General features: G+C 34.4%; 2 protein-coding genes across 4 annotated transcripts in view; one reads left to right on the top strand and one right to left on the bottom strand.

The window, feature by feature from the left end:
- Positions 1-900, top strand: part of LOC127849789 (uncharacterized) — a 2,063-nt gene extending 1,163 nt beyond the window's left edge. The window contains exon 4 of the mRNA XM_052382540.1: positions 237-900. Coding sequence (XP_052238500.1) covers positions 237-813 — 577 coding nt within the window. The 3' untranslated portion in view covers positions 814-900. The remainder of the gene's footprint in view (positions 1-236) is intronic.
- An 8,573-nt stretch (positions 901-9,473) lies between these two features.
- Positions 9,474-23,167, bottom strand: LOC127850122 (sentrin-specific protease 1-like). Of its 3 annotated transcripts, none has more exons than XM_052382908.1 (4): positions 22,944-23,131; positions 13,647-13,795; positions 12,272-12,395; positions 9,474-10,083 (listed from the first exon to the last, which is right to left on the bottom strand). In XM_052382908.1, the coding sequence occupies exons 2-4, from the start codon at positions 13,781-13,783 to the stop codon at positions 10,009-10,011; spliced, it is 336 nt and encodes a 111-aa protein (XP_052238868.1). In that variant the 5' UTR covers positions 13,784-13,795; positions 22,944-23,131; the 3' UTR covers positions 9,474-10,008. The 3 variants fall into 3 exon arrangements, with proteins under 3 accessions (XP_052238868.1, XP_052238869.1, XP_052238870.1); XM_052382909.1 differs by lacking the exon at positions 22,944-23,131 and adding an exon at positions 21,875-22,361; XM_052382910.1 differs by lacking the exon at positions 13,647-13,795 and having other exon boundaries at positions 22,944-23,167.
- Between the last annotated feature and the right edge of the window lie 1,165 nt (positions 23,168-24,332).

Genomic DNA, 24,332 nt, shown 5'->3' with positions numbered 1-24,332 from the left:
CAGTTGGCCGTCTAGCTCAGTTGGCCGTTTAGCTCAGTTGGCCGTCTAGCTCAGTTGGCCGGCTAGCTCAGTTGGCCGTCTAGCTCAGTTGGCCGTCTAGCTCAGTTGGCCGGCTAGCTCAGGTGGTAAAGCGCCGGACAACCAATCCGAGGATTGCACCCCTGTTCGTTTACGAATCTGTATGACGGTCTTCCGCATTATTATTTTTTTATAATAATATATCCCTATTTATTCAGAAGAAAACATAAAAGCAATAAAGAGTCAGCGGGGTTTGAAAATCGCACGTATGGTAAAAGTGGGTTACAACGAACCGTTGATGAGAGTGTTACTAACCTGCAAAATGAACAGCTCATAAACATTGGGACCACAGACCAATACGACCAATACAAGGTATCTGATAAAAAGCCGAATGCTGCAGATTGTAACGCGGAGCAATGTTATTCCACTATTGATGAGAACTACCCCACTGATTCATACGCAGGCCCATATTATAGCATCAAATCAGTCCCCGGACAAAGGACCGAACACAAATTATATGTTCTTGAAACACAACTTGGATGTGGGCAAACAGATGCGTCAAATGTACCAGGGAACAGCAAAAAAGTGCAAGATACTGATTTCGAGACATACGATCACACCAACGTTGAAGATAAGGTTTTACCTTTAAATGAATATAGTTATCTTCGTAACGTGGACAAATATGCCACTGACGCCTCTGAAACGTATGACAAAATGTTGGTTCCAAACGTCAGAGCATTCACAACAATTGAGGATGAAAGTAACGATGAAACATATGCTGTTACTAAGTTCTGAAATTATGTCGCTTGTAATGTCATTACATGTAGTTAACAAACAATATACTTTTAATTCAATAAACTTATACATTTATGAAACTTTCCATTATATACATTGGTGTAAAAATGTTATATCCTTCACGTTAAGGTAGGTAGTTCGTTTGTAAAAATCAGTTTTATAAATTTATTTATCCATGTGTATATTTGCATAACATCAATATTTCCTATAAATATCATATATACTTTGTTTGTAGTAAATATAATAATTAAATAAATAGTGTTCGTGTTATATTATAAAATCTAGTAGTGAATATTATGTATTGTCATACTAGTCTATAAAGAATTTGTCTTAAAAGTTGCAGTGACTGAAACGTGCAAAATTAGTAGAATTCATTGTTGAAGTAAATATGTGATAATGATCATAAACCTTTATTATATGACAAATGAAACGATACGATAAAACAATAAAAAAATATATTGATTAATATTAAGGAATAAAAACACTACAGAAAACCTTATAAACCAATGCTTATCCATCGCCGACAAACTGCGTTTACTATAAAGGGCGATGCACACAACAGGACATTAACTATAAAAACATGATTCAAGCTGGTATTAAAACTTTAAAGGCATTTGTAACCTTATTAAAAAAAAGATAACCTAGGTTAGTATTGGCTTTTAAAATATATACACAACATTTACAGATTCTTTTTAATATGATTTACTTTGAGAACAAAAATATTATTTAACGTGGTCATTTAGAGTATCAAATGATTTATCAAGCCCATAAACATCTACAAAACGGTCATTTCTGAAAATTTGATAAGTAAATAATTCTAATATCTTCATGTTTCCAATCTATGTGGAGCAACTCCACGTCTGAATTTTACTAATGCTGACATATATCTTTCCGATATAAATATTAATATTCTAACTGTTGTAATTGTTAAACAAATTTTTTGTAATTTTGTAATGAAAAATGGAAATTTGACAAATGGTAGTACTAATTCTGAGGCAACATCTACATATCTTCTGGTGTACACTTGGAGACTTTTCTAACGCAACACGTATTTGAATCAATATAGCTCCTTTTTTTTGAACGGATTTTGTTGAAATTTGGACACAGACTAATTCAACACATTTCTAATAATCCAAGTATATTATATTGAAATCGATCAACAATAAAATATCAAACATAGCAAATTAAAAAAAAATAATTGAAGAAGTAAAAATCGCAAATCGTACATCGTAAAATAATAATGTGAACTGTTAAACGCATTATCTTACACGTCTTAATGACCGACCGGCTTGTAACATTGCGCACATACGAGCCATAGTGTTGTTCTAATTAATGTTATGTTTTCCTGGTGTAAACACCCACCTAGAATGATGAAATTGAAGCTAAATTGAATTATATAGCGTTCTGAACTACACTTGATGACTTTTAGAACGCAGAATATTTCGAACTGAAATATTTCAGTTAAGTGTAAATATTTTGTAAAATCGTACATGTGATCATTTGACTGCTTCAGCAAGTGGGGAAGGTAGCCTGCAACTTGCCGGTTGGGCTGTTGCGCTCCTGAAATTGAATACGAGGTGTATCGATTTTTAAATTATTTTTATGTATTCCTGGTGTATCAACCCAACTTAAATGAAGAAATTGAAATAAGATTAGAATTATATCGCGTTTCACCACTTTCGAGTGCAAAAAGATGAAACCACACATACCTAACGTGCAAAAGCGCCTGATTGTCATTGATGAATGATTTTATCGTAATCTTGCACAGAATATAGTCAAAGAATCACATGTGAAACTTTAAATAAAAATATTAACTCATTACTGAGATATTCAAGTTAGAAAAGTCTCCAATTCTTTTAAAATCCTTTGTCTTTAGTTGACTCTCGTTGTCTCGTTGACGTGACACACATTTTTATTGTTTAACATGAGAAAGTTGTCAACCACACTAACCATATACTATATGGATGTATTTCTCTACTCCATAGGCAAAATCATATCACTACTCCTGACAGCATTTACTTATTAAAATGGCCTAATACACAAAAAGGCGCCATATGCTTTAATATGCCAGGCAGTACGGTCATACGGCTTAGGGAACATGTTGGAAGGAATGCTTAGTATATAACAAAATGAAGACAATATTACCAGAGATTTTTTAATTGCTTTCATGTTAATCGCATACGCTTAAGCGAGTTTTTTCTTATTAATCGTTTCATTGAAATAGGCCCGTCAATAGTTTGTGAGCCAGGTAAATCACCTGTTTCACATGACGAAAAGAAAATTAAGATCAGAAATACTGACTTACTGTCATGAATACAGCGACATCGCGAAATCTGTCTATTCTTAAAGTTGACTACAGAATTAATTTGATGAATCTGCTACCGCATTTAGTTTAAATTCGGACAATTACTACCAAAATTATTTGCCTGAATTTATAGCAAATACTTGTTTCACTGAAACAAAAACAAATTGACGTCGTAAAGTTATACAATAACAAAAACAAAAAGTTAGATAGGTGGGCTTAATGGCCTCTCTCCGAATACTTGAAGCCATAATATTAATAAAATAATTCGTTAATTACATGTCTTTATTTCGTAAAACAATTCTAGTAAGCTTAGCTCGTACGCATTCGAGGATAACGGGGCAGACCAAGCCACATTACTTAATAACTTAAGTTGCCATTGGCCATGCAATTATTTAATGGCACAAACTAGAAATTTGTGTCATTCTTTCTTGTTGGCGTCCAGGCGGATTTTTTTAAAGGTGCACAAAATGGTGATGCCTAATCCTCACATTGCTCTTCATAAATTTATTCCATCCAAGTATATTCCGACATTTTTAGAATTCGCAGGATTGCGATTAGCTGACGGCCGGACAACCATGACGCTGGCAGTGGCCTAGTGGATATGGTGTCCGCCTAGCGACCGGGAGTCCATGGGTTCGATCCCCAATGTGGGAGCGTACTTAAGATCTCTTCCATAGACACCCAAGTTTTGGTTCTAGTCCCAGGAAATGTAATAGAAAGCGTTTCAAATAAGCCTAAGGCTTTAGATGCTATCGAGCTAAAATAAATAGGTTTCAACTAACGCGGACAAACGGGTGTTAAACCTATGCCGGTCAACCGGTATTGTTTTATTACAATTGATGTAAGTATGTGTGATGTTCATGAAATTGTATTATGTAGATATTATGTAAATGTTCATTTATACATGAATATACCAGGGCATAGTATAATGTTTGCTATGTATACACTGGTTAAAAAACAAAGAGCAGTTGATGGGTAAAATCCGGTACGTAGTTGGATTTATTGGCACGTGTGATGTATTTTGTGTTGCTTTGTGTTTTGCAAAAAGTGTTAAGCTGTCTATATTTAAGCTTAATATGATACGTATTTTTAAGGGACAATCAATGTTAAAATGTTTGTATTCAGCACATTATTTGGTTATGAGTTTTTGAAGACAATATGTCTGCAATTGTATCGTAAATTCGTTTGTTTCTATTCAAATCGGTCATAAATATGTTACGACATTGTCGGCTATATAATTTTATTCAGAAAACCATTAAAATACTTCTTATCTGATGTAAACATATTCGTATAGCTCTTTTGTATCATATCACAATTTAGCTTCACACTTTGCTGCTGCAGTTGACTATAGGTTCATTCCATTCCCACGACTGAACAAACTATTTTTGACATATTTAAACATAGAATTACGTTTTTACGATTTAATAAGTGCTTTGTTGATATCGGTTTACAAAGATAAGTGTGATGGCTTATTTTGACTTTTCTTCCGGCTCTACGTTTTGGTTTTCAACAAACAAAGCAAGGATAATCATGACCAAATGTTGAAAGAAACATTTAACAATTTGATGCATTTAACACAACTTAAGAGCAGATAAATAAAAGCAAACACCCAATGATATCGAGAGCCGCAACTAGTATTAAGACATTACAAACAAACCATCACTTTGTTTCCAGCAGGCTTTGTATAATGAAATATTTCGTTCTTGATTTGATGCACGTAAGGCATGATTGATCGTAAACACGGAGATTTTATAGACGGCTTTAAAAAATATGCAACCTGCATGTACCTATCTGTATTGGTACATATTTAGGTGATCAAAGGAAAAAAGACGATAAAAACACGTGCAATGTATACATTTCTCTTTATAACTGATTTTTATTTTATTTTGGAAACATGATGTCTTTATAAAACATAAAGTCGCGATTTAACCTACGTTTATGGTTAAACCGTTTCGCACAATAATACCGTGACATCGTGTAAATGAGGAAAATAATTCAAAAAGCCAATTGTACAACTTTAAGTGCCCCGTGCGTAAATGTAAGCGTGAGTAATTATCGTATGAAATGTTTGATACACATCCAAAACATGCTAAAAGTACATAGATTCAAGATATAAAGTATACATGATCGCATACAAAAGCGTGATTGCAACTTTAGTAGTTATCTTACAAGACTTATACTTTGAAACGAATTCCATTTAACACCACGTGTTATTTTTCGTCGGAAAATGCGCTATTGTTAGTGTCCGCATCTCCGTCATGTACCTCATTAATTTGGCCCAGGTTTATGTTGGTTATGTCGTAGTCACCAAGTGCGTCCTGTGAATATTTTTATGTACAGTCGAGAGATGGTTGTACTCATTGAACGGCGTAACTTCCCTTTTAACATCGGTGCTATCGTATTCATCAGTGTACTCTATATTATGTGGTGTGTTCCTTCTTGTGTTACCCTTGCACTGTTTTGATGATTTATCTACTTTTGAGTAATAATCTTGTTGCGTGTGTTCTCTTTTTGTGTGAGACCCGCCATGTACATCAACGGTTTCATCTGACGAACTTATAGTACTGTAGTGTGCGGCAGCATCATTGGTATCATCGTTCTGAGTGATTGTTCCATTATGTCGTGTATCATCCGTATCATAGATAGGATTTTCTGTAATTATATCTTCATCTTTTGGCGCTGGTGTGGGGCTATCTCGTTTTCTACGCCTTCAATATCAAAGCAGAAATAAGTTTTAATATCAAACTAGAATCTTGCTATATTTATAATAGCCAGTTTCTTGTTAAACTGTTAGAGAAGTAAGAATGTTAGTTAAACATAAAATACCGTAATTTCTAACGCTAGTTTACATTTACCTACCGATTTTTTCTGTAATCATAAATAATAATAATCGACCTAAACTCGATTTAAAAAACTAAGCGGCCGCAAAGCACGTTTTGATATTCACCCCGATGAAATGTGGGTACCCACGATGGCAAAATGCCCAAAAAAGAAACAGTCTTGAAATAATACAGTAAACAATAGAACCCCTCTTATCCATGATTTATCTGTGCCTTATATATTTAAAGACCATTTTTAAAAGAAAATAGTTGATAATAAAAAATATATATATACATGAAATATTAATCTGCGGGATACAAATAACATGCATTACGTAACGCACTTAAAAACTGACCGCCTCATACAATGCTCTGTCAAATTACATATGTATGGGAAATAATGAAGTTCGTATTTTCAATGGATATGCTTTTCTCCATTTTGCATTTAAAAACAATACACGTTATGGCGATAAATGACATGGTGAAATAACCACTAATCCGAATTGGCAACAATTAAATACGCCTTGAAGTTACCGTACTAAATACTGTGATTGTAAGCAGGTTTGCCAAAAACTAGCAGATCGGAAGTAACGGATGAAATAACTATTAAGTTAGTCTAAAATTAGAACTTTTAAAAATAGAGCAAGAATGGTAACGTACCTAATGACAACAACGATACCGATGACGGCAATTGTAATCACAAGTATAGCACATGTCCCGCCGATAATGGGACCCAGGAGACCTGTAAATAAACGTATATTTAGTTACGCAACGAGTAACGACACAATATTGAGCTGCCCTAAGTAAGCGGGAAAGACTAGTTAAAGTGAAAAGAAAGTGGTTAAAAAATATAGTTTTGAAAAACGAAATCGTCCCATTTCCAGATTTATGACGTCAATATACACGATATGCTATGACGCTTAAAATCAAATTCCAAGCATTTCACAAATTGGTCGTTTAAAAGCATTAAATAAAAGAACATGCGATTTATTTCAGTGTGAGATGTTATTATCATTTAATATGTGGACATATAAACAATATATTTGCGCAAATTAATTAAAAAACTTTTTTTAATTTAAAATTACAAATCAAAAGAATAAAGCAAATATTATTTAATAAATGCATATAATGTATATTCAGAACATAATGATTTTATGACGTGCTCAGTCTATGGTTACATGTCTTGAATAAATCGGGTAAAACCGTAAAAGGAACATAATTATCGATTACAAAGGTTATACATATATGCTATATTGAGGTAACATAATGTTACATATAAAGTGTGAATTTTAAACTTGTCAGACTAGAAGTGTTTTATTAATAAATGTAAAACCATATTTGCCACACCTCGTTTTCTTCCGGAACTTGCTAATAATAAATAAACATTAATTAAACATGTCGCTACACCTTCTTCAGAGTTCTGGTGAATATAACTGATTGTACAGTCGAGAAAATCTTAATAAAAGACTGCATTATCACAAAAAGCATCTTACCAGCGTTATCTTCTTTTGTTTGATAAACACCAAGTTTGTCGGTACTAAGTTGCAACGAGCCTTTTGGATTAGTACTAGTGAGGGTACTCGCACTACTGTCCATCGTTCCTTTAGTACTAGTAGGTATGGCGCACCAAAGGGGTCGAAACTTTAACTTCTGCTCGAGCAGAAAAAAATGCTGCTCGAGCAGCATTTAAATGCTGCTCGAGCAGCATATTGCTGCTCGAGCAGCAATTTACTGGTCGAGCAGCATTTAAATGCTGCTCGAGCAGCAAAATTCCTGCTCGAGCAGCAATATGCTGCTCGAGCAGCATTTATTTTTAGAATAAACCATTGAACCCGTCGGCCAATCAAATTTGAGCTTACAAACGGACGACATTAGCTATCTCTACGGAAACGAAATAGACCGGTGTAGCGTCAATATTGTCAGATCGTGAGATCTGACGATTTCACAGTACCTCCGTGATATTGCTCCGATCAGTCGCCGTGAAAAATGTCAGATTGATGAAAAATAATATTTAACGCATTGTTGTTTCAATTCAACTTAATTTCGCGTTTTTACAGCTTGCAGTTATTTTCGGACATCTTTTTTCGGACGTTGAACCTTAACACATTATTCACAACAAAGATATCGAAACAGTAGTTCTAACACAATGCAAACATTTGAATTTTAAAACGATTTTCGTTTTAAATGTTATATATATCGATGATGTACATGCATTACGTTGTAAAGAAATATAGTAATGCCTAATTTACAGTCATGAGTGTTGCACTTATTTAATACAAAGATATCACATTGATTGAAGAAAATATTTTCAGATTATATAATATATATATATTATTTTAGCTTAAAAAAGTTAAAAACTTATTATGAACCAAATTCAGTTCCAGAAATATATAATCCCAATCGGTGTTTTTATCATTATTTTAGCTAATTCACATGTACACTCAATTCAGGAAAACTATTTTATTATATTTCATACAATCATAGTTACCACTATCATCATTTATTTAATATGTCAATAAGCTTGATTGGCAATTGTCGCTTCAGCTCGGGTAATGCTTTAAAGTACCCCGTGTACTCTTAAGTATACTTTAATGTACCCCGGGTACGCTAAATATACTTAAACGTACCGTTGGTCTGTCTGTCAGTGCAGTCACTCACAAACTTGTCAGTGCTCTATCTCAGAAACTCAATATAAGTATTCAACATGAAACTTTATGGGTGTATAAATATAGCTGAGGAGAGGTGCCATGTACAAGAACCATAACCCGTCGCTTTCTGAAATAAGAGTTATTGCGCTATGTTGTTTTTCTATGATGTAACTAGGGCTATATCTCAGATACTATACAAGATTTTAACATGAAACTTCATGGGTGTATAATTATCAATGCACGAGAACCATAACCGTATACTTTCTTACATAACGGTTATTGCCCTTTCTTGTTATTGTTATTTTATGATGTAACTTTTCAGGGCTATATCTCATTTATAGAACCATGCATAAGAACCACAACCCTTCACTTTCTTAAATAAGAGTTATTGCCCTTTGTTGTTTTTGTATGATGTAACTTTTCAGGGCTTTATCTCAGAAACTATAAATACAAGATTTCAACATGAAATTTCATGGGTGTATAATTGTCAATGAGAATAAGTGCCATGCACAAGAAACATAACCCTAGTACATATGTACATGTCTGATGTTACTTTACAGGACTATATCACAGATACTATACACGATTTAAAGATGAAATTTAATGGACGTTAAGATATCAATGAGGAGAGGTGTCATGCACAAAATCTATAACCCTACACTTTCTTAAATAAGAGTTATTGCCAATTGTTTTTTTATGTTGTTACTATAAAATAAGTGAGATAAGGGTACAACCCTTCAAATAAACTTTTCTGTTAGTTCTGCACCCATCAATAATCAAAATTTATTTGGCGGGGATATCAATTTAACGAATTTGCTTATTATTAGTCTAAACGTTGAAATAGACTAAATATTTTAAGTAGCAATGAGAATATAAGACACAACAGACTCATCAGTCATCAGTATAATGTTAGCATATGTTTAGTCGGTTACTGAACTAGGGCAAATAAAGTTGAAGTTTATCAGGTGGTCTAAAAGTCCTCACCGCCTAGCAGATAAGTCTACAAAGTATTTTAAAGCCGGTTCATGAACATGAAATGATAAGTCATTTACGCCATCGGGATTATTTATTTTAAGTCAATATGTTTTTGGAATCATAAGGCACTCATTGAAAAATACACCACTACATAAATAAATATCTAGGTTTATAAGTTTTATCGTGCTGTACTTGTTTAGGAGATGTGTAATACCAACTGGCTACTTCTGTTTTCAGAACTAAAAGGCACAGAAGGATTTTATTAATATTTTGTTGAGTTCTCAGATTAATCGAGCCCAAAGCACTTCCTGCTACACAAACATATTTTCGAGCAACAACACATATTGATAATATCCATTTTAATGCCGTGCGGGTCTTTACAGTGGAGTGATCGAGTCGCACAGATATGTTTGCCGCACTCCAGGAATCAGAAGTCTGCTTCTCACGACTAGTCTCGATAAACTGAATCATAGGCCTGTCGCAACATTGTGGGATGCTTTTTAATGACCAAACATTTGGCAGTCTGGAAATAAAGTAAAAGTCATTCATACTTGTGTTAAAATAGTGACCTGAAAATCAATAGGGGTCATCTGCGGGTCACGATCAATGTACCTATGAAGTGTCATGATCCTAGGCAAAAGCATTCTTGAGTTATCATCTGAAAATCATTTTACTATTTCGGGTCACTGTGACCTTGACCTTTGACCTTGTGACCTCAAAATCAATAGGGGTCATCTGCAAGTCATGATCAATCTACCTATGAAGTTTCATGATCCTAGGTGTATGCGTTCTTGAGTTATCATCCGAAAACCATTTTACTATTTTGAATCACTGTGACCTTGACCTTTGACCTAGTGACCTCAAAATCAATAGGGGTCATCTGCGAGTCATGATCAATCTACCCATGAAGTTTCATGATCCTAGGCGTATGCGTTCTTGAGTTATCATCCGGAAACCATTTTACTATTTCGGGTCACCGTGACCTGGACCTTTGACCTAGTGACCTAAAAATCAATTAGGGTCATCTGCAAGTCATGATCAATCTACCCATGAAGTTTCATGATCCTAGGCGTATGCGTTCTTGAGTTATCATTCAAAAACCATTTTACTATTTCTGGTCGCTGTGACCTTCACCTTTGACCAAGTGACCTCAAAATCAATAAGGGTCATCTGCGAGTCATGATCAATCTACCTATGAAGTTTCATGATCCTAGGCCCAAGCGTTCTTGAGTTATCGTCTGACAACCACCTGGTGGACGGACCGACAGACCGACCGACATGAGCAAAGCAATATACCCCCTCTTCTTCGAAGGGGGGCATAAAAACAACAACAGTTGTTTGCAATAAGAAAAGCATATATATTCACTAGATTAAGTGTTCACAAAAAATACTATTTCTGAAAATAAAATTGCAAGAACGATAGTTTGACAGTGAAAAGTATTCATGTTTTATGCATCATAAATATACAATCACATTAAGACACTGAAAAACAACTTTTCATACAAAACAATATATTGGAGCAAAGAGAATGCTTTTTTTCATTATATGACACATTAATAAATTAAAATATGAGTAATCTTCTTGTTTAACCTTTTTTCAGGGTTATTTGACAAAAGACTCTATAACACAGTTTGATCCTCAGGTTATGATATTACATATGAAATATCATGTCCTTTATAAATTAAAAGAAAATGCAAGGCTCTAAAAACCAATGCACCAACAGAAAGGTACGATGATTATATTCTACATTCTCCCATTATTTTGTTGAATAAAAGTTAATGCAGATCTTTACTAAGCAAACTAGAGCTTTGTCACAGACGTGACAAATACCCCCACGGCCGAATTGACACAGACTATTTTGCATGCTGTCTTCACAAAACAAGAGAATCAAATTTATGGCTATTTTTAAGAATGATAATGCCATTATCATTTATGGCCATTTTGACCTTTGAACTCTTGAATTCTTTAGCATGACATGCAGTCCAAATGTATGGCCATTTTTTTTTACTTTTGAACTCCAAGTGTGACCAAGACCTTGGAGTTATCAACATGGCCTTTTTCTACCTCTGAACTCAAAGTGTGACCTTGAACTTGGAGTTATCGACGTAATTCTTTCGCGCGACACACCGTCCAATGATGGTGAACAAATGTGCCAAATGATTTTAAAATCTCACTATGAATGACATAGTTATTGCCCAGACAAGCTCATTTATGGCCATTTTTAATCTTTGAACTCAAAGTGTGATCTTGACCTTCGAGATATTGAAGTTATTCTTTCGCGCGACACACCGCCCCATGATGGTGAACAAATTTGCTAAATGATTTTAAAATCTCACAATAAATGATAAAGTTATGGCCCGGACAAGCATTTGACCCTTGAACTCCAAGTGTGACCTTGATCTTGGGGATATCGACGTACTTTTTTCACGCAACACACCGTTCCATGATGGTGAACAAATGTACCAAGTTATTTTAAAATCTAACGATAAATGACATAGTTATGGTCCGGACAAACTTTCGGTTTAAAACACACTAAGTGACCCCGTGACCTAGTTTTTGACCCAGCATGACCCATATTCAAACTTGGCCTAAACATCATCAAGATACAACTTGTGACCAAGTTTGGTGAAGATCGGATGAAATTTCGAGACAGACCGACCGACAGTACGACAAAGTGACACCTATATAGAAATATAAAGCTTATTTATTACCATCAATGCAAACACTCCACAGCTGTTTCCGTGGCGCTGTTTGTTGCAAGGTGGCGCTTTTAACTCTGAACTGATTTTTTCCAAGCCATCTTTCACAATTTGCCCTCGTTGACACATGAACTGGCTGCAACAAATATTTTGTTGGTAAAAATCAACAAAAATCATGTGCCTATATACTTAAGCGGTACTTTATCTATACCAAATTGTTTTGGTAATCAGTTTTCAAACATATATATATATGTGAATCTATTAACACATTATTTGAAACACATAAGTGTGAGAGATAGGACACAATAATAAATAAGAATGAACTAAGAAAGCAAGCTTAAATTTATATATATTTATATCATTTTTAAGTGTTGGTGCTCATTACAAGTTAATATTTAAGATAAAAATCCAAATATAGAAAACAAATAAGATTTACAAAGTTTTTTGAATATCTTGTTTGCTATATTGCCTGATGAATGATAACTGGAACTGGCCAAAAAAGCTCCCTAAATGTGACCTTTGATCTCTTGTTAACGCATGCTCTGCAGCTTCTCTACATGGAGAACATATGTGGTAAGCTACACTTCAACACCGTTATTTCGAACACCGATAATCCGAAGTCACCGTTATTTCGAAGTATTTTTCAGGTCCCGATTTTGGTTCTCCTTTGTTTAATGTAAAATTTCATTGTTAATCCGAACTTCGTTAAACCGAAGAAATCGTTAATTCGAAGTGATTCAGTCGGTCCCAACACTATAATTCGCACCTAATTATCAATCTTTAATCCGAAGTCAAAACTGCAAAATAAGGTGCGTAAATTCACACCTTTGTCGTGGCGCGTAAAAAGCCGATCATTACACCTTTGTCGTCTGCGCGAACGCCGTTGTTCAGAGATACATCGCGTATTAGTTAAAAAAAAATGTTTAATTTCCGAAAATGTATTCATATGTATGTATGTCTGATAATTTGTGCTATTCTTTATATTTTATATGTTCTGTAATAAGACAAATATAAAAACAAGAAAAAGAATCGTTTTATTCCTCCGTTTGTTACAAGTGGAAATCTATTTGCTATCTGACTAGTTTACGCTTTTAAGTAAGCGTGTAACAAAACCATGCGAATTCCACAACGTTTTATTTTTACAGAATCAGAAAAGTCTTCTGTCAAATGTTTATTTCGAATTATCGTTAATCCGAAGTTTTTTTAACGGTCCCGACGACTTCGAAATAACGGTGTTGAAGTGTATATTAAAAATTGCATATTCAATTATCGAATCACAGTTTGGATAAGCTCAGAGACACACATAAAATGCACATACACCAACTGCTACTGTGACTGCTATATCAAGCAGGTAAGACAAAAAATGAATTTCAGCTTTGAACCTTACCAGAACAAATCGAACAAGGCCTTGTTGTTACCACCCAATGAGTCGTAAATGGTTACAGTCCTGGACATAACACTTGCAACCAGCAAAACCCAGTGATTGTTGCCTTTACATTGTGGCAGCATAAGTAGATCATACATATTGAAGTCCACCTACAAAATGTGAAATTAAAATGTACCTTAAACAATGTATACATTACTAAACAGTGAGAACTTTGCTCAAATTACTTCAAAGAAGTATAGTGGCATGCTAGAATCAAGTACAGTTTAAGTTAACAATAAAACAAAAGATTGTCAGGCAATATGGTACTCCTGGAACAAGTCAACTTTGTAGAGGTCATCATTTACAAAGAACATGTAGAATTTATGAAGAACCACCACTTTTACATAAAAATTCATGTTATGTAAATCGAAGACTTTGGCATTCATATCTCACAGACATATCAAGTCATTACCACTGCCACCTTCATCAACATAATTATTGGACACATAGAGAACTACTATATCTCACTACATACAAAATGTGGTAGCCCTAGATCCGAGAGTTAAGGACAAGAATATTTTAAAAGTTTTCACAAAATAAGCAAGAAAGAAGTGTATATAATGTTCAATTTTGTGACCCGCGGGTCAGGGTCAAATTTGACCCAAAGGGCATAATTTGAACAAACTTGGTAGAGGACAATAAGATGTTACTGCAAACCAAATTTGGTAGCCATAGTCCGAATGGTTTTCAACTAGAAGATTTTTAAAATTTTCACAAAATAGGCGCTTTATAAGCGTTTATTCAATTTTGTGACCCCCCTCCCCCCGGGGCAGGGTCAAAGTTGACCCCAGAGGCATAATTTGAACAAACTTGGTAGAGGACTATAAGATGTCACTTCATACCAAATTTGGTAGCCCTAGGCCCAATGGTTATGGACAAGAATGATTTTTAAAGTTTACCCTAAATTAGCCATTTATAAGCATATGTTCAATTTTGTGACCCCCGGGGCAGTTTCAAATTTGACCCCAGGGGCATAGTTTGAACAAACTAAGAAGAGAATTAATACATGTCAATACATACCAAATTTGGTAGCACTATGCCATACAGTTATGGACAAGTAGATTTTTTAAGTTTTCACAAAATAGGCCTCATACAAGCATATGTTCAATTTTGTGACCCTCGGGGCAGGGTCAAACTTGACCCCAGGGACATTATTTGAGCAAACTTGGTAGAGGACTATAAGATGTCACTATCTTCCAAATTTGGTAGCCCTAGGCCCAATGGTTATGGACAAAAAGAGTTGTAAAGTTTTCACAAAATAGACCCTATATTAGCATATGTTAAATTTTGTGACCCCCGGGGCAGTTTCAAATTTGAACCCAGGGGCATAATTTAAACAAATTTGGTAGAGGACTATTAGATGTCTCTACATACCAAATTTGATAGCCCTATGCCAAATGGTTATGGATGCGAAGATTTTGAAAGATTTCACAAAATAGGCCTTATATAAGCATATGTTCAATTTTGTAACCCCAGAGCAGGGTCAAATTTGACCCCAGGCGCATAATTTGAACAAATTTAAAAGAGGTTCACCCAAGGAACATTACTGAGAAATTTCATCAGAATTGGACCAGTAGTTTAGGAGAAGAAGATGTTTAAAGGAAAAGTTAATAAACTGACGGACGCACGCAGGCCAGACGGGCGCACGCATGACGGACACAGGACCATGACATAAACTCCACTGGCCTTTGGCCAGTGGAGCTAAAAATCAATTCAGGAAGGGAGGGAGCACCCCTCCCTTACCCAACCATAAAGGCCCCTGGGCATCTGAAATATGATCACAAGCACTAATAATCATATAATAATGATAAAACCCGGTCACCACTGTCGATAAATTGGAAATTGTTATGATTGTGAGATATAATGTAAACATTTGCATACAGATCAATCTTTTTTCTTCAAGCCCAACACAAAAAAAAAATTCAAAATTAAAGTTTTAAAGGTTTTCAATGGGTACAAATAGGGTATTTATCTGAACATTGGAAACGTCGAAATACATGAAAATATCATCATACAACTTAAATGTATTTCATTGTTAAAATATGTTTTTCTTGATTTTTCTCCAAACTTTACACAAAAATGGGTGATTTCAAAAATATTAAACTAGAAATGGCGCATCAGAGGCCGACGTGTATCCCCACGCCGCATGTTTGACCCAGGGGTGCCCCAGGGTTGGTAATGGGGCTATGCATAGTTGAAATTGAACGCATTGAAGAGAAGTTCGGTATCAATTAGATGTGAATCGTTGTAGAAATGAAGAAATTATAGTAAAAGGCAATTTTGGGTGGGCGTGGCCTATGTGGGCGGGGCGCCCCAGGGTTGGTAATGGGGCCATGCATAGTTGAGATTAACCATAATGTCATAAGAGAGGTTCAGTATCAATTTGAAGTGAATCGGTGTAGAAATGAAGAAATTATAGTAAAAGGCAATTTTGGGTGGGCGTGGTCTATGTGTGCGTGGCCAATGTGGGCGGGGCACCCCAGGGTTGGTAATGGGGCCATGCATAGTTGAGATTATCCGTATTGCCATAAGAGAGGTTCAGTATCAATTTGAAGACATTCAGTGTAGTATGGTGCACTCAAAATGTGCAGCTCCATGAGATACACATGCATGCCAAATATCAAGTTGCTATCTTGAATATTGCAAAAGTTATGACCAAGGTTAAAGTTTTGGGACACACACACACACACACACACACAATGACAGACAGGCCAAAAACAATATACCCCCTTTCTTTCGATCCGGGGGCATAAAAATGAGTAAAAATCTCTGACCCGGCTCCACCTCAACCCACATAACTTTTGACCTTGGGGTCAGATCAAAATTCCAAATAGTGCAGGGTCGCACAGATGCTCATAGCTACCATGTGTGTAAGTTTCAAGGTTCTAGTGCTTAAAGTGTAGGAGGAGAAAGTGGCCAGGACGGACGGACAACAGAGATAACCACAATATCCCCACTTTTTCTCCGAAAAGCGTGGGGATGATGAAGCCTAAATGAAAACTTTTCTCAAATTTTAGATGTTAAGTTATGGCAACAGTTTTGTTTGTATTGCATAGGGAAAGGGTTCAAGTTTTATAAATGAGTAGGGCCGCTCTGTCAGATGTGATCACTTTTTCACAAATAAAGATGTTAACCAAATGTTTTGATTTTTTTTTTATTAATGTACATGTCTTTTGCACTTAATAAAAACCCATTAAAACATGTTATCAATATTTTGTGTGTTTTGTCAACATGCAGTATGTTCTTAAGAAAAATTTAAATACAAAATCAGAAGTGTTTTAAAAAAAAATATGGAAAAAATTGAAATTTTCATGTTTTTTAACACATATTTTTCAAAACTATACTCTTAAAAGTTTTTTTCCTGGCCTCAAAGCAGTGTATCTTAAAGTAAAAACTCAGATTTATCAAAATATAGGATGGCTTTCAAATATATGTGAAGTTTCTTTTTTATGATACATGTTTATATTTTTTTATAATATTTGACCTCGTTTTCTATAATATGTGTCTTGTTCTGATAAAACTGGGCTAAATTCATGTGCGTAAAGTGTCGTCCCAGATTAGCCTGTGCAGTCCGCACCGGCTTATCAGGGACGACACTTTCCGCTTAAACTTGATTTTCGGTAAGAAGGGACTTCCTTCAAACTAAAAATACTGTAAACGCGGAAAGTCTCGTCCCTGATTAGCCTGTGCAATCTGCACAGGCTAATCAGGGACTAGACTTTCCGCAGATGAATTAAGCCCAGTTTTCTCATAACAACACACATATAATTCACTGTTCTATATTTAGACCTTGCTCTCTATATATTTAACATTATATTCTCTATATATTGGACCTTGTTCTTATAAATTAGACCTTGTTCTTTTTAAACTTTATACATTAAACACGATGTCCTCTTACTTGACCTTCCTCTGTAATACAATATATCCTCTATATATTTAGGTAATGTGTCATTAAAAATGAATGAAATAATAATAAGTGCTGTACCTTTGTTTATCGAAGGTTTTAACATGGTTTTTAGTTTAGATGTGTAGGAATTGTACCACAAGGGTGACAGTCTGCGTGGTTTAATTATAAGTGTCTGAAAGACTTTGTCATCAATCATATTTGACATTTGACCATGTTCAACTTTTATTTTGGCTTTTTTTTCAGTTGCTTTTGAATGCTTTATTAAATCGAAATTTAATCATTAATTCTGCTATAATGTAAGTTTGTTTTCACTTTCTGGAGGTTTATAAGAAAAACATTTATTTTGTGTCCCAAGTGTACATTTACAACATTTGTTAACCAACTTCAGGCTAACATTGAAGATTATTGGAGAAACATTTTGATTAAAATTGACATTAATTTGAGAAGAGGAAATGCATTTTTGTAATAATGTTATGGTAAAGTCAAATATACTTCCCAAGTTCCCACACATTATCATTTATATGCTTATATTTTTCTTCTGAAGACAAAATATGGAGACATACCCATATAATAAGAGTAGTTCACCCCCAGAGTGAAGAAACCACCTTTTTCTGTTGGAGATTACACCCTTCTGTGTACTTCTTTCCAGAAAATTGGTGCCTTTGTTTATTTTTTAAAAGCTATCACCTGTTTATCAAACGTGATAAAAATTTCGTACACTTGGGACAATGCGATATTTGTCTTGCAAAAAAAGTTCACAAGGTTTTGGCATCAAATTTTCAGTACATCTAGTGATAAACATTAATGGTTTGAAGAAAATGATGTAAAACATTGAAAATTCTATCTTGTGAAAAATTTAAAATAACTTTCTTGCAAAATGTACACTTGGGACACTTTTTGCCTATAAATATTGAAGCACTTTATGATGCCACCTCTTAATATACGTGAAGAGAGTTGAAAATTGTGGCACAAAATTGACAAAAACATCATTGCTTTGAACACTTGCTACAAGAGATATCAACCTAAGTTAGAAGCATTGTTTTATTTTTCTTAAAGCATATGCATTTTTATATTCATTTAATGATGGCAATACCTAATATTTCTGAAAGTTTTATTGAAGTATAGAATTGAAAATTGCCTTTTACATAAAATGTCACGCAAAACCAGTACACTTTTAAGGATATTTTTCAATATATTTTGTAAATGAAGCAAGTTATTGAGAAGAATTTTCACATTTAAGTTAATCACATGGAAACACTTCTGTAAGATAGAAAAAGAACTCAAAACATGCTTAATGCAGGTTTTTTTTCCCCTTCTTTGTGACCCGCCGATCATCGGCCCTTTCCCCTCCGATTTTTTGTTCCCCTCAGCTGGTAAATTTTCCCCTAGATTTCATTTTCCCCTCCAAAAAAAAATTTTTTTTTTTTTTAACCTTTCAATATATAAGTTAATCTGATCCAGTGTAGAAAAAAGAAAAATATTGCATAATTAAATTTTCTGTTTCCTTGAATTTGTTTTAAAAAAAGTAAAATATGCTTTATTGATTATTTAAGACTTTCCTTATTTTGCCCAAAATCCGGCGTTTCGTGTGATTTTTCCCCAAAAAATCTGGCGTTTCGCGCGATTTTTTTCCCCTAAAAAAAAGGCCAGGCCCTTTCCCCAAAATCAGATAAAAACCCCTGTAATGGTAAGAAAATAAATGCATGTTTTATTTAGGCTTCATTATTTTTTAAATCACCCATAGGATATGATGCGGCACTTGTCTTTAAGGAATATAAAAAAAATCAATCATTTTTACCCGGAAGTTAGCGCTGTAATAAATTTGCTATTCTGTGTGTTCTTTTACCAAGCTTGATTAGGAATTTTTGAAAACGCGCCATGGAGATTTTCTTTCACCATAAAAAATAATAGTTCACGGATTCAAACCATAATTCTTGATTAATATGTTGCTACAGTGGATTCCTGTTCTTAGCATACCATGTCAGCAAAAATTATGCTAATAACAGGAATATGCTATTAACAGGAACACACATTTTAGCATAAATATAGCAACTGGGGGCATACAATAAGTCAAATCTGTTAATAATTGATCGTCAAAGTGAAATTTAAATTCAACATTGTATATGATTGATGTTTAAGATAACTATTTATCAAATGGAATTGTATTCTAAGGTATTTGCATTTGAGCATATTTTTGCAGATTTAAAGCATATTTTCTTGGCATTCTGAGAATGTTCTATGCTATAAAGACTTTAAGTGAATTCTGAATATTGGGGTTAAAAATTATGCTATTAATAGAAGAAAAATACATTAAAATTTAAGAATTAATCTGTGCTTCGACATTCTATATCAGAGCTCCAGATAAAAATTTGGTCAAATTCTTATTTACTCCCTATTTCAAAAATTAATTCTTATTTTACCCCCTATTTATAAAATTAATTCTTAACACTATATTACCAAATAATTTTTATGCATTGTTTTTGACACATCAACAATCCAACATTTTGGTTTATAGTCTTGGAAAAGCCTGGCTTTCTTTTCTGTTTCTTGCTTTCCCATAATCGGACAGATTTTCTGGCTCAAAAGACCCCACATCTATCTTGCTCATCTTGCTTTTTTTGCCTTCCACGCTTCGATACACCGCTTTGGTTGGCCATTTTGATTTTTATTTAAAACAGTAACTGTCAATTCAGCTTAGGTCATAATGGCATTTTGGGCGCCGTTAAAGTCATATCAAAAATATATATTTAACATTTAATTTTAATGACATTTTGAATAGGTATATTGTTTATTACTTGTGAATAAAAATTACGATAAGTGTAATTAAAAAGGTACAATAAACAGTAATGACTCGCCTGTAATACCAGGAGAACAGAATCGAGACTGTTTGGCCTTTCGACCGTTCTTAAGTGTGGCCCTTCCTAACAGCAAAGAGACGTTGACTTAAAGCTGTAGTTTTAATTGAGCGCCTTGACTTGTCAGAACCGGGATGAAATGTTTACCATATATAATTTGCTACTGGAAGTTTTACGCACGTTCGAAAATGTCGAATTTGTGTTTTATTTTTTCAATGCGTAACTTTATGCAAAGATTTTAAATCTAAATCGTTATTTAAGAAATTTTATTTGTTTTTACGCCTTTACACATGTTATCTGGAGCACTGCTATATGCTAATTACAGAAATATGCTATTATCAGGTATGCTAATAAGTGGAATCCAGAAATTATCCTTCAGTCTGACAGAATTTCGTAGCCTGTCAGACCAAACATCTGACAGATTATTTTACATTTTGCGGTGTCTGACTTGGCTTCTCACTTTTGAGTCCATGATGCTAAATGTTTTAGATTCAACACTAGTTTCCTCAACCTCACGACACCAGAGCTCCTGTGATGCAAATATACTTAAGTGGTATAAAGAGATATTTTTTTCCCTGCAAATTGCGTTTAGTTCCTCACTTCTGGTTAAAAACAAACCTGTTACCCTCCGATTGACTGTAAATTTAAACAGCAAACTCCAATACATATTCCTGTTTGTATTCTTGTATGAAAATGTCCACAACATATGGGCGTAGTTACATGGGGACTGAATATTCAAAAACATGTAGGTTAAAAAGTACAGTAAATGACATGACAAAATCCTGTTAGGACATATCATCATCCTTAATTCTAAACCAGCTATACATGACATTATTCTTAAGAGGGGCATTTCAGAATAAAGATAAAAAGATACAAACGATTCGCCATGGAAAAATTATTTCCTGCAAATATTTTTTAGCGAAATTATTTCCGTCAAGACATGTTGTACAATAGCATGCCATGGTTAAAATGAGTGTGTAATACAATGCCTAATCTCTTTCTGCAGAGTTTGGGAAGTCTGCTTTAGGGACATTATAATGGAAGGACAGATGAAAGGTAACTCATTACAGTATAGTGCCACCAATGTAATTATTATGCATTTTTTTCGCAGTTCAGAGCTGAAAATAACATCCCAGAACTTAATTATGCACTGCCAAGTTATTCAATAAATAGTAAATTGTAAACATTTCAATATGAAAAATTAAACAACTTGTAATTCAGACACAACTCACATTTTACCTGTTGTTAGCTTTGAACAAGCTAATAGGCCTCGGTGAAAAATAATTTACATTGAAATTGAGAAAAGTCCTCGAGAACTCAGTGCCCCAGATAATTATTTGGGAAAATTGGGTTTTCAACCATTGATTTTAAAAAATAGGGTGATTCCATTCTTCATATAGAGTGAAATGAGTAATAAAAATGCATACCTTTAAATAATTGCTGATTTACTTCCGTTGACGCTGCACTCTTGTATTGATTCAATAGAACTGTAAACTATCATCATACATTTTAATAAACTGATGTTTTGTAACATCTTTTATCCTTGAAACTGTCCATGATATAAACTTTAAAAAATGTCGAGAATTTCTAACCAATGACATGCCTTTTTATACTTTTGACAGATTTGTTAAGTCACAGACTTTCCATCATGTTTTTTGGATGTCAACTCAAATGCTGTATGCACAGTTTCTAACAAAATCGATAACACGAATGATTCGGCACTTATTGGCTCTTGCTTTCTTGATTCGAAAAAGTTTGCGATCGGCTGATATTTTGGCGCAACAATCTCGGACGTCTTTCGACCTCTCTTAGCTATTTTTATTTCGCATCGTAATAGAAACTGAAACTACAGACGCTTTACAAATACATGCACAATGAGCGACGAATTAGGTCAGATTGAAAACGCATAGCGTTTGAATAACTATGACCGTTTGCTAAGCTTACTGAGTGAAAGCGTCACCGCGCTATGATAATAATTCCAAAGAGAAAATACCTAAAATGAGCATAGCATTTTTAATCGAAGTTTTGTATCGTTAATTTGATGAATTTGCGTAAAAGTCAAATTGGTTGCCTTTTCAATACTCATGATATTGTTTTTCTTTGCATTTTTAAATATTTTAATAGGGTGAAAGACGCAGATACGCAGCTTATCTGGGGCACTGAGAACTGGTTAACAGACATGATATTTTGGATAATTGTAAAAGTTAGGACAGCAGATATACATATATGGGGAGAACGAGAAACGTAAACAATGTTAACCAGAAAGGCACAATCACAGGCAATCGGCACCTGTGTCGGAAGCAATAATTAAACATCATTAAGAAAGTAAATCGATAGAAACAGAGAACCCACCCATTGACCAATTCTTATCAGTCATCGTCGTGATTTTCGCAAAAGTTTTAACAGCCGTTAGACATTTATGATCGATTTTCTCATTAAGCGAATGGCAACAATTTTTTGATCGACTAGGTTGCAGCCAAAATATAAAGCACTTACCGCGTGTCAATGTTAAACTTTAAACAGATCGTCACATAAACTTGCAGAAGATGTGAAAAAGGCACCATCACGGCGGCAGCCATTTTTTCCAAACAAACCAGTTTTGCACCAAATGGCAAATATAACAAGAGTTCTGATTGGCTAATGCCATAATCTAAAAATAAATGCTGGTCGAGCAGGATTTTTCTGCTCGAGCAGAAAAAATGCTGGTCGAGCAGTAAATTTGCTGGTCGAGCAGTATTTTGCTGGTCGAGCAGCATTTAATTGCTGCTCGAGCAGCATTTTTTTCTGCTCGAGCAGAAGTTAAAGTTTCGACCCCTTTGGTATCCCATAAGTAGGTGCATAACTTACCGATATAGTAGTATTTGTATTATTGAATTTTCTTTCGGCTGCACATTCGACATTAAATAACCCGTGGTTAGCTGCTTGAAAGAGATAAAAACATTACGATTACAAATAAGTTAATTTTATAAACTGTATTTGTGAATATAATCGGCTTTAAGTTACATCAACTTAATAGTAATTGAAATTTTAAATTATAATAATGTCGTTTACACGCTTAGACATATGATTTAAGAATATGTGAACGAAACAAACAATAATTATGACAGGTAAAATAGTGGCTTTTCAATGGTGGGGAATAGTGCATGGGCTCATGCCATGTTTTAATTCTTTAAGCACAATCATTTAGCAATCGGGACTCCTCGGACAATTCCGCCATATCGGCGATCGTCTCTCGGGTGTATTTGGTGGAAGGATATGTCTAACGCCTCTAGGCGGAAGATGTTACACCGAAAATATAGTTCGGGTTACACACCATTAAATTTGCACTAAATTAACTGATAATATAGATATAGAAGGACCAATATCTCTGAGGAGTAATATAATAGAATATTTGTTTCTGTTATTGTTAAACATTAGTTGTCATTACATACAAAATATTCAAATGTTAATTAAATGTTTAGAAAGCCAATTAGTTGTTTCTTGAAGTGTAAACAACACCATTATTCAAACTTAAAGAACCAGTATTTCTTAAATTGCATTAATTATCGGTACAACATTGCGGATGTTCTGCAGGGCGACAAACTTTGAGATTTTATCCATATGTTTAGGTTCTATACCATAAACAATCGTACAACACTGTACAGTGGTACAGGGAAAACTCTTCGGTGTAATATAAGAAATAGTAAAATCCACTTAGATCCCCCCAAAAAAAACAACATTATTATAGTGACAAGCCAAGCTGTCACAAACTGTATACAGACAAAAGCCATATGGCTCTCAGTGGGGTTTACTATTACCAGTATTGAGACACCTAAAGGGTTTCGCAGGATGGAATAAGTGGAGAGCTTGATTGAATTTGAAAAACAATTCTTTCTGTGCATTTGA

The sequence above is a fragment of the Dreissena polymorpha genome, chromosome 11 (assembly GCF_020536995.1).
Source record: "Dreissena polymorpha isolate Duluth1 chromosome 11, UMN_Dpol_1.0, whole genome shotgun sequence".
NCBI classification, from domain to species: domain Eukaryota; kingdom Metazoa; phylum Mollusca; class Bivalvia; order Myida; family Dreissenidae; genus Dreissena; species Dreissena polymorpha.
This window is presented reverse-complemented; position numbering and strand designations above follow the sequence as displayed.

Excerpts from the sequence above, each read along its gene's own strand:
- LOC127850122 (XM_052382908.1), bottom strand. The coding sequence starts at position 13,783 with ATGTATGATCTACTTATGCTGCCACAATGTAAAGGCAACAATCACTGG. Across the intron at positions 12,396-13,646 it reads GCCTTGTTCGATTTGTTCTG|CCAGTTCATGTGTCAACGAG; the intron begins GTAAGGTTCAAA and ends TATTTGTTGCAG. Across the intron at positions 10,084-12,271 it reads GTGGAGTGTTTGCATTGATG|ACTGCCAAATGTTTGGTCAT; the intron begins GTAATAAATAAG and ends CTTTATTTCCAG.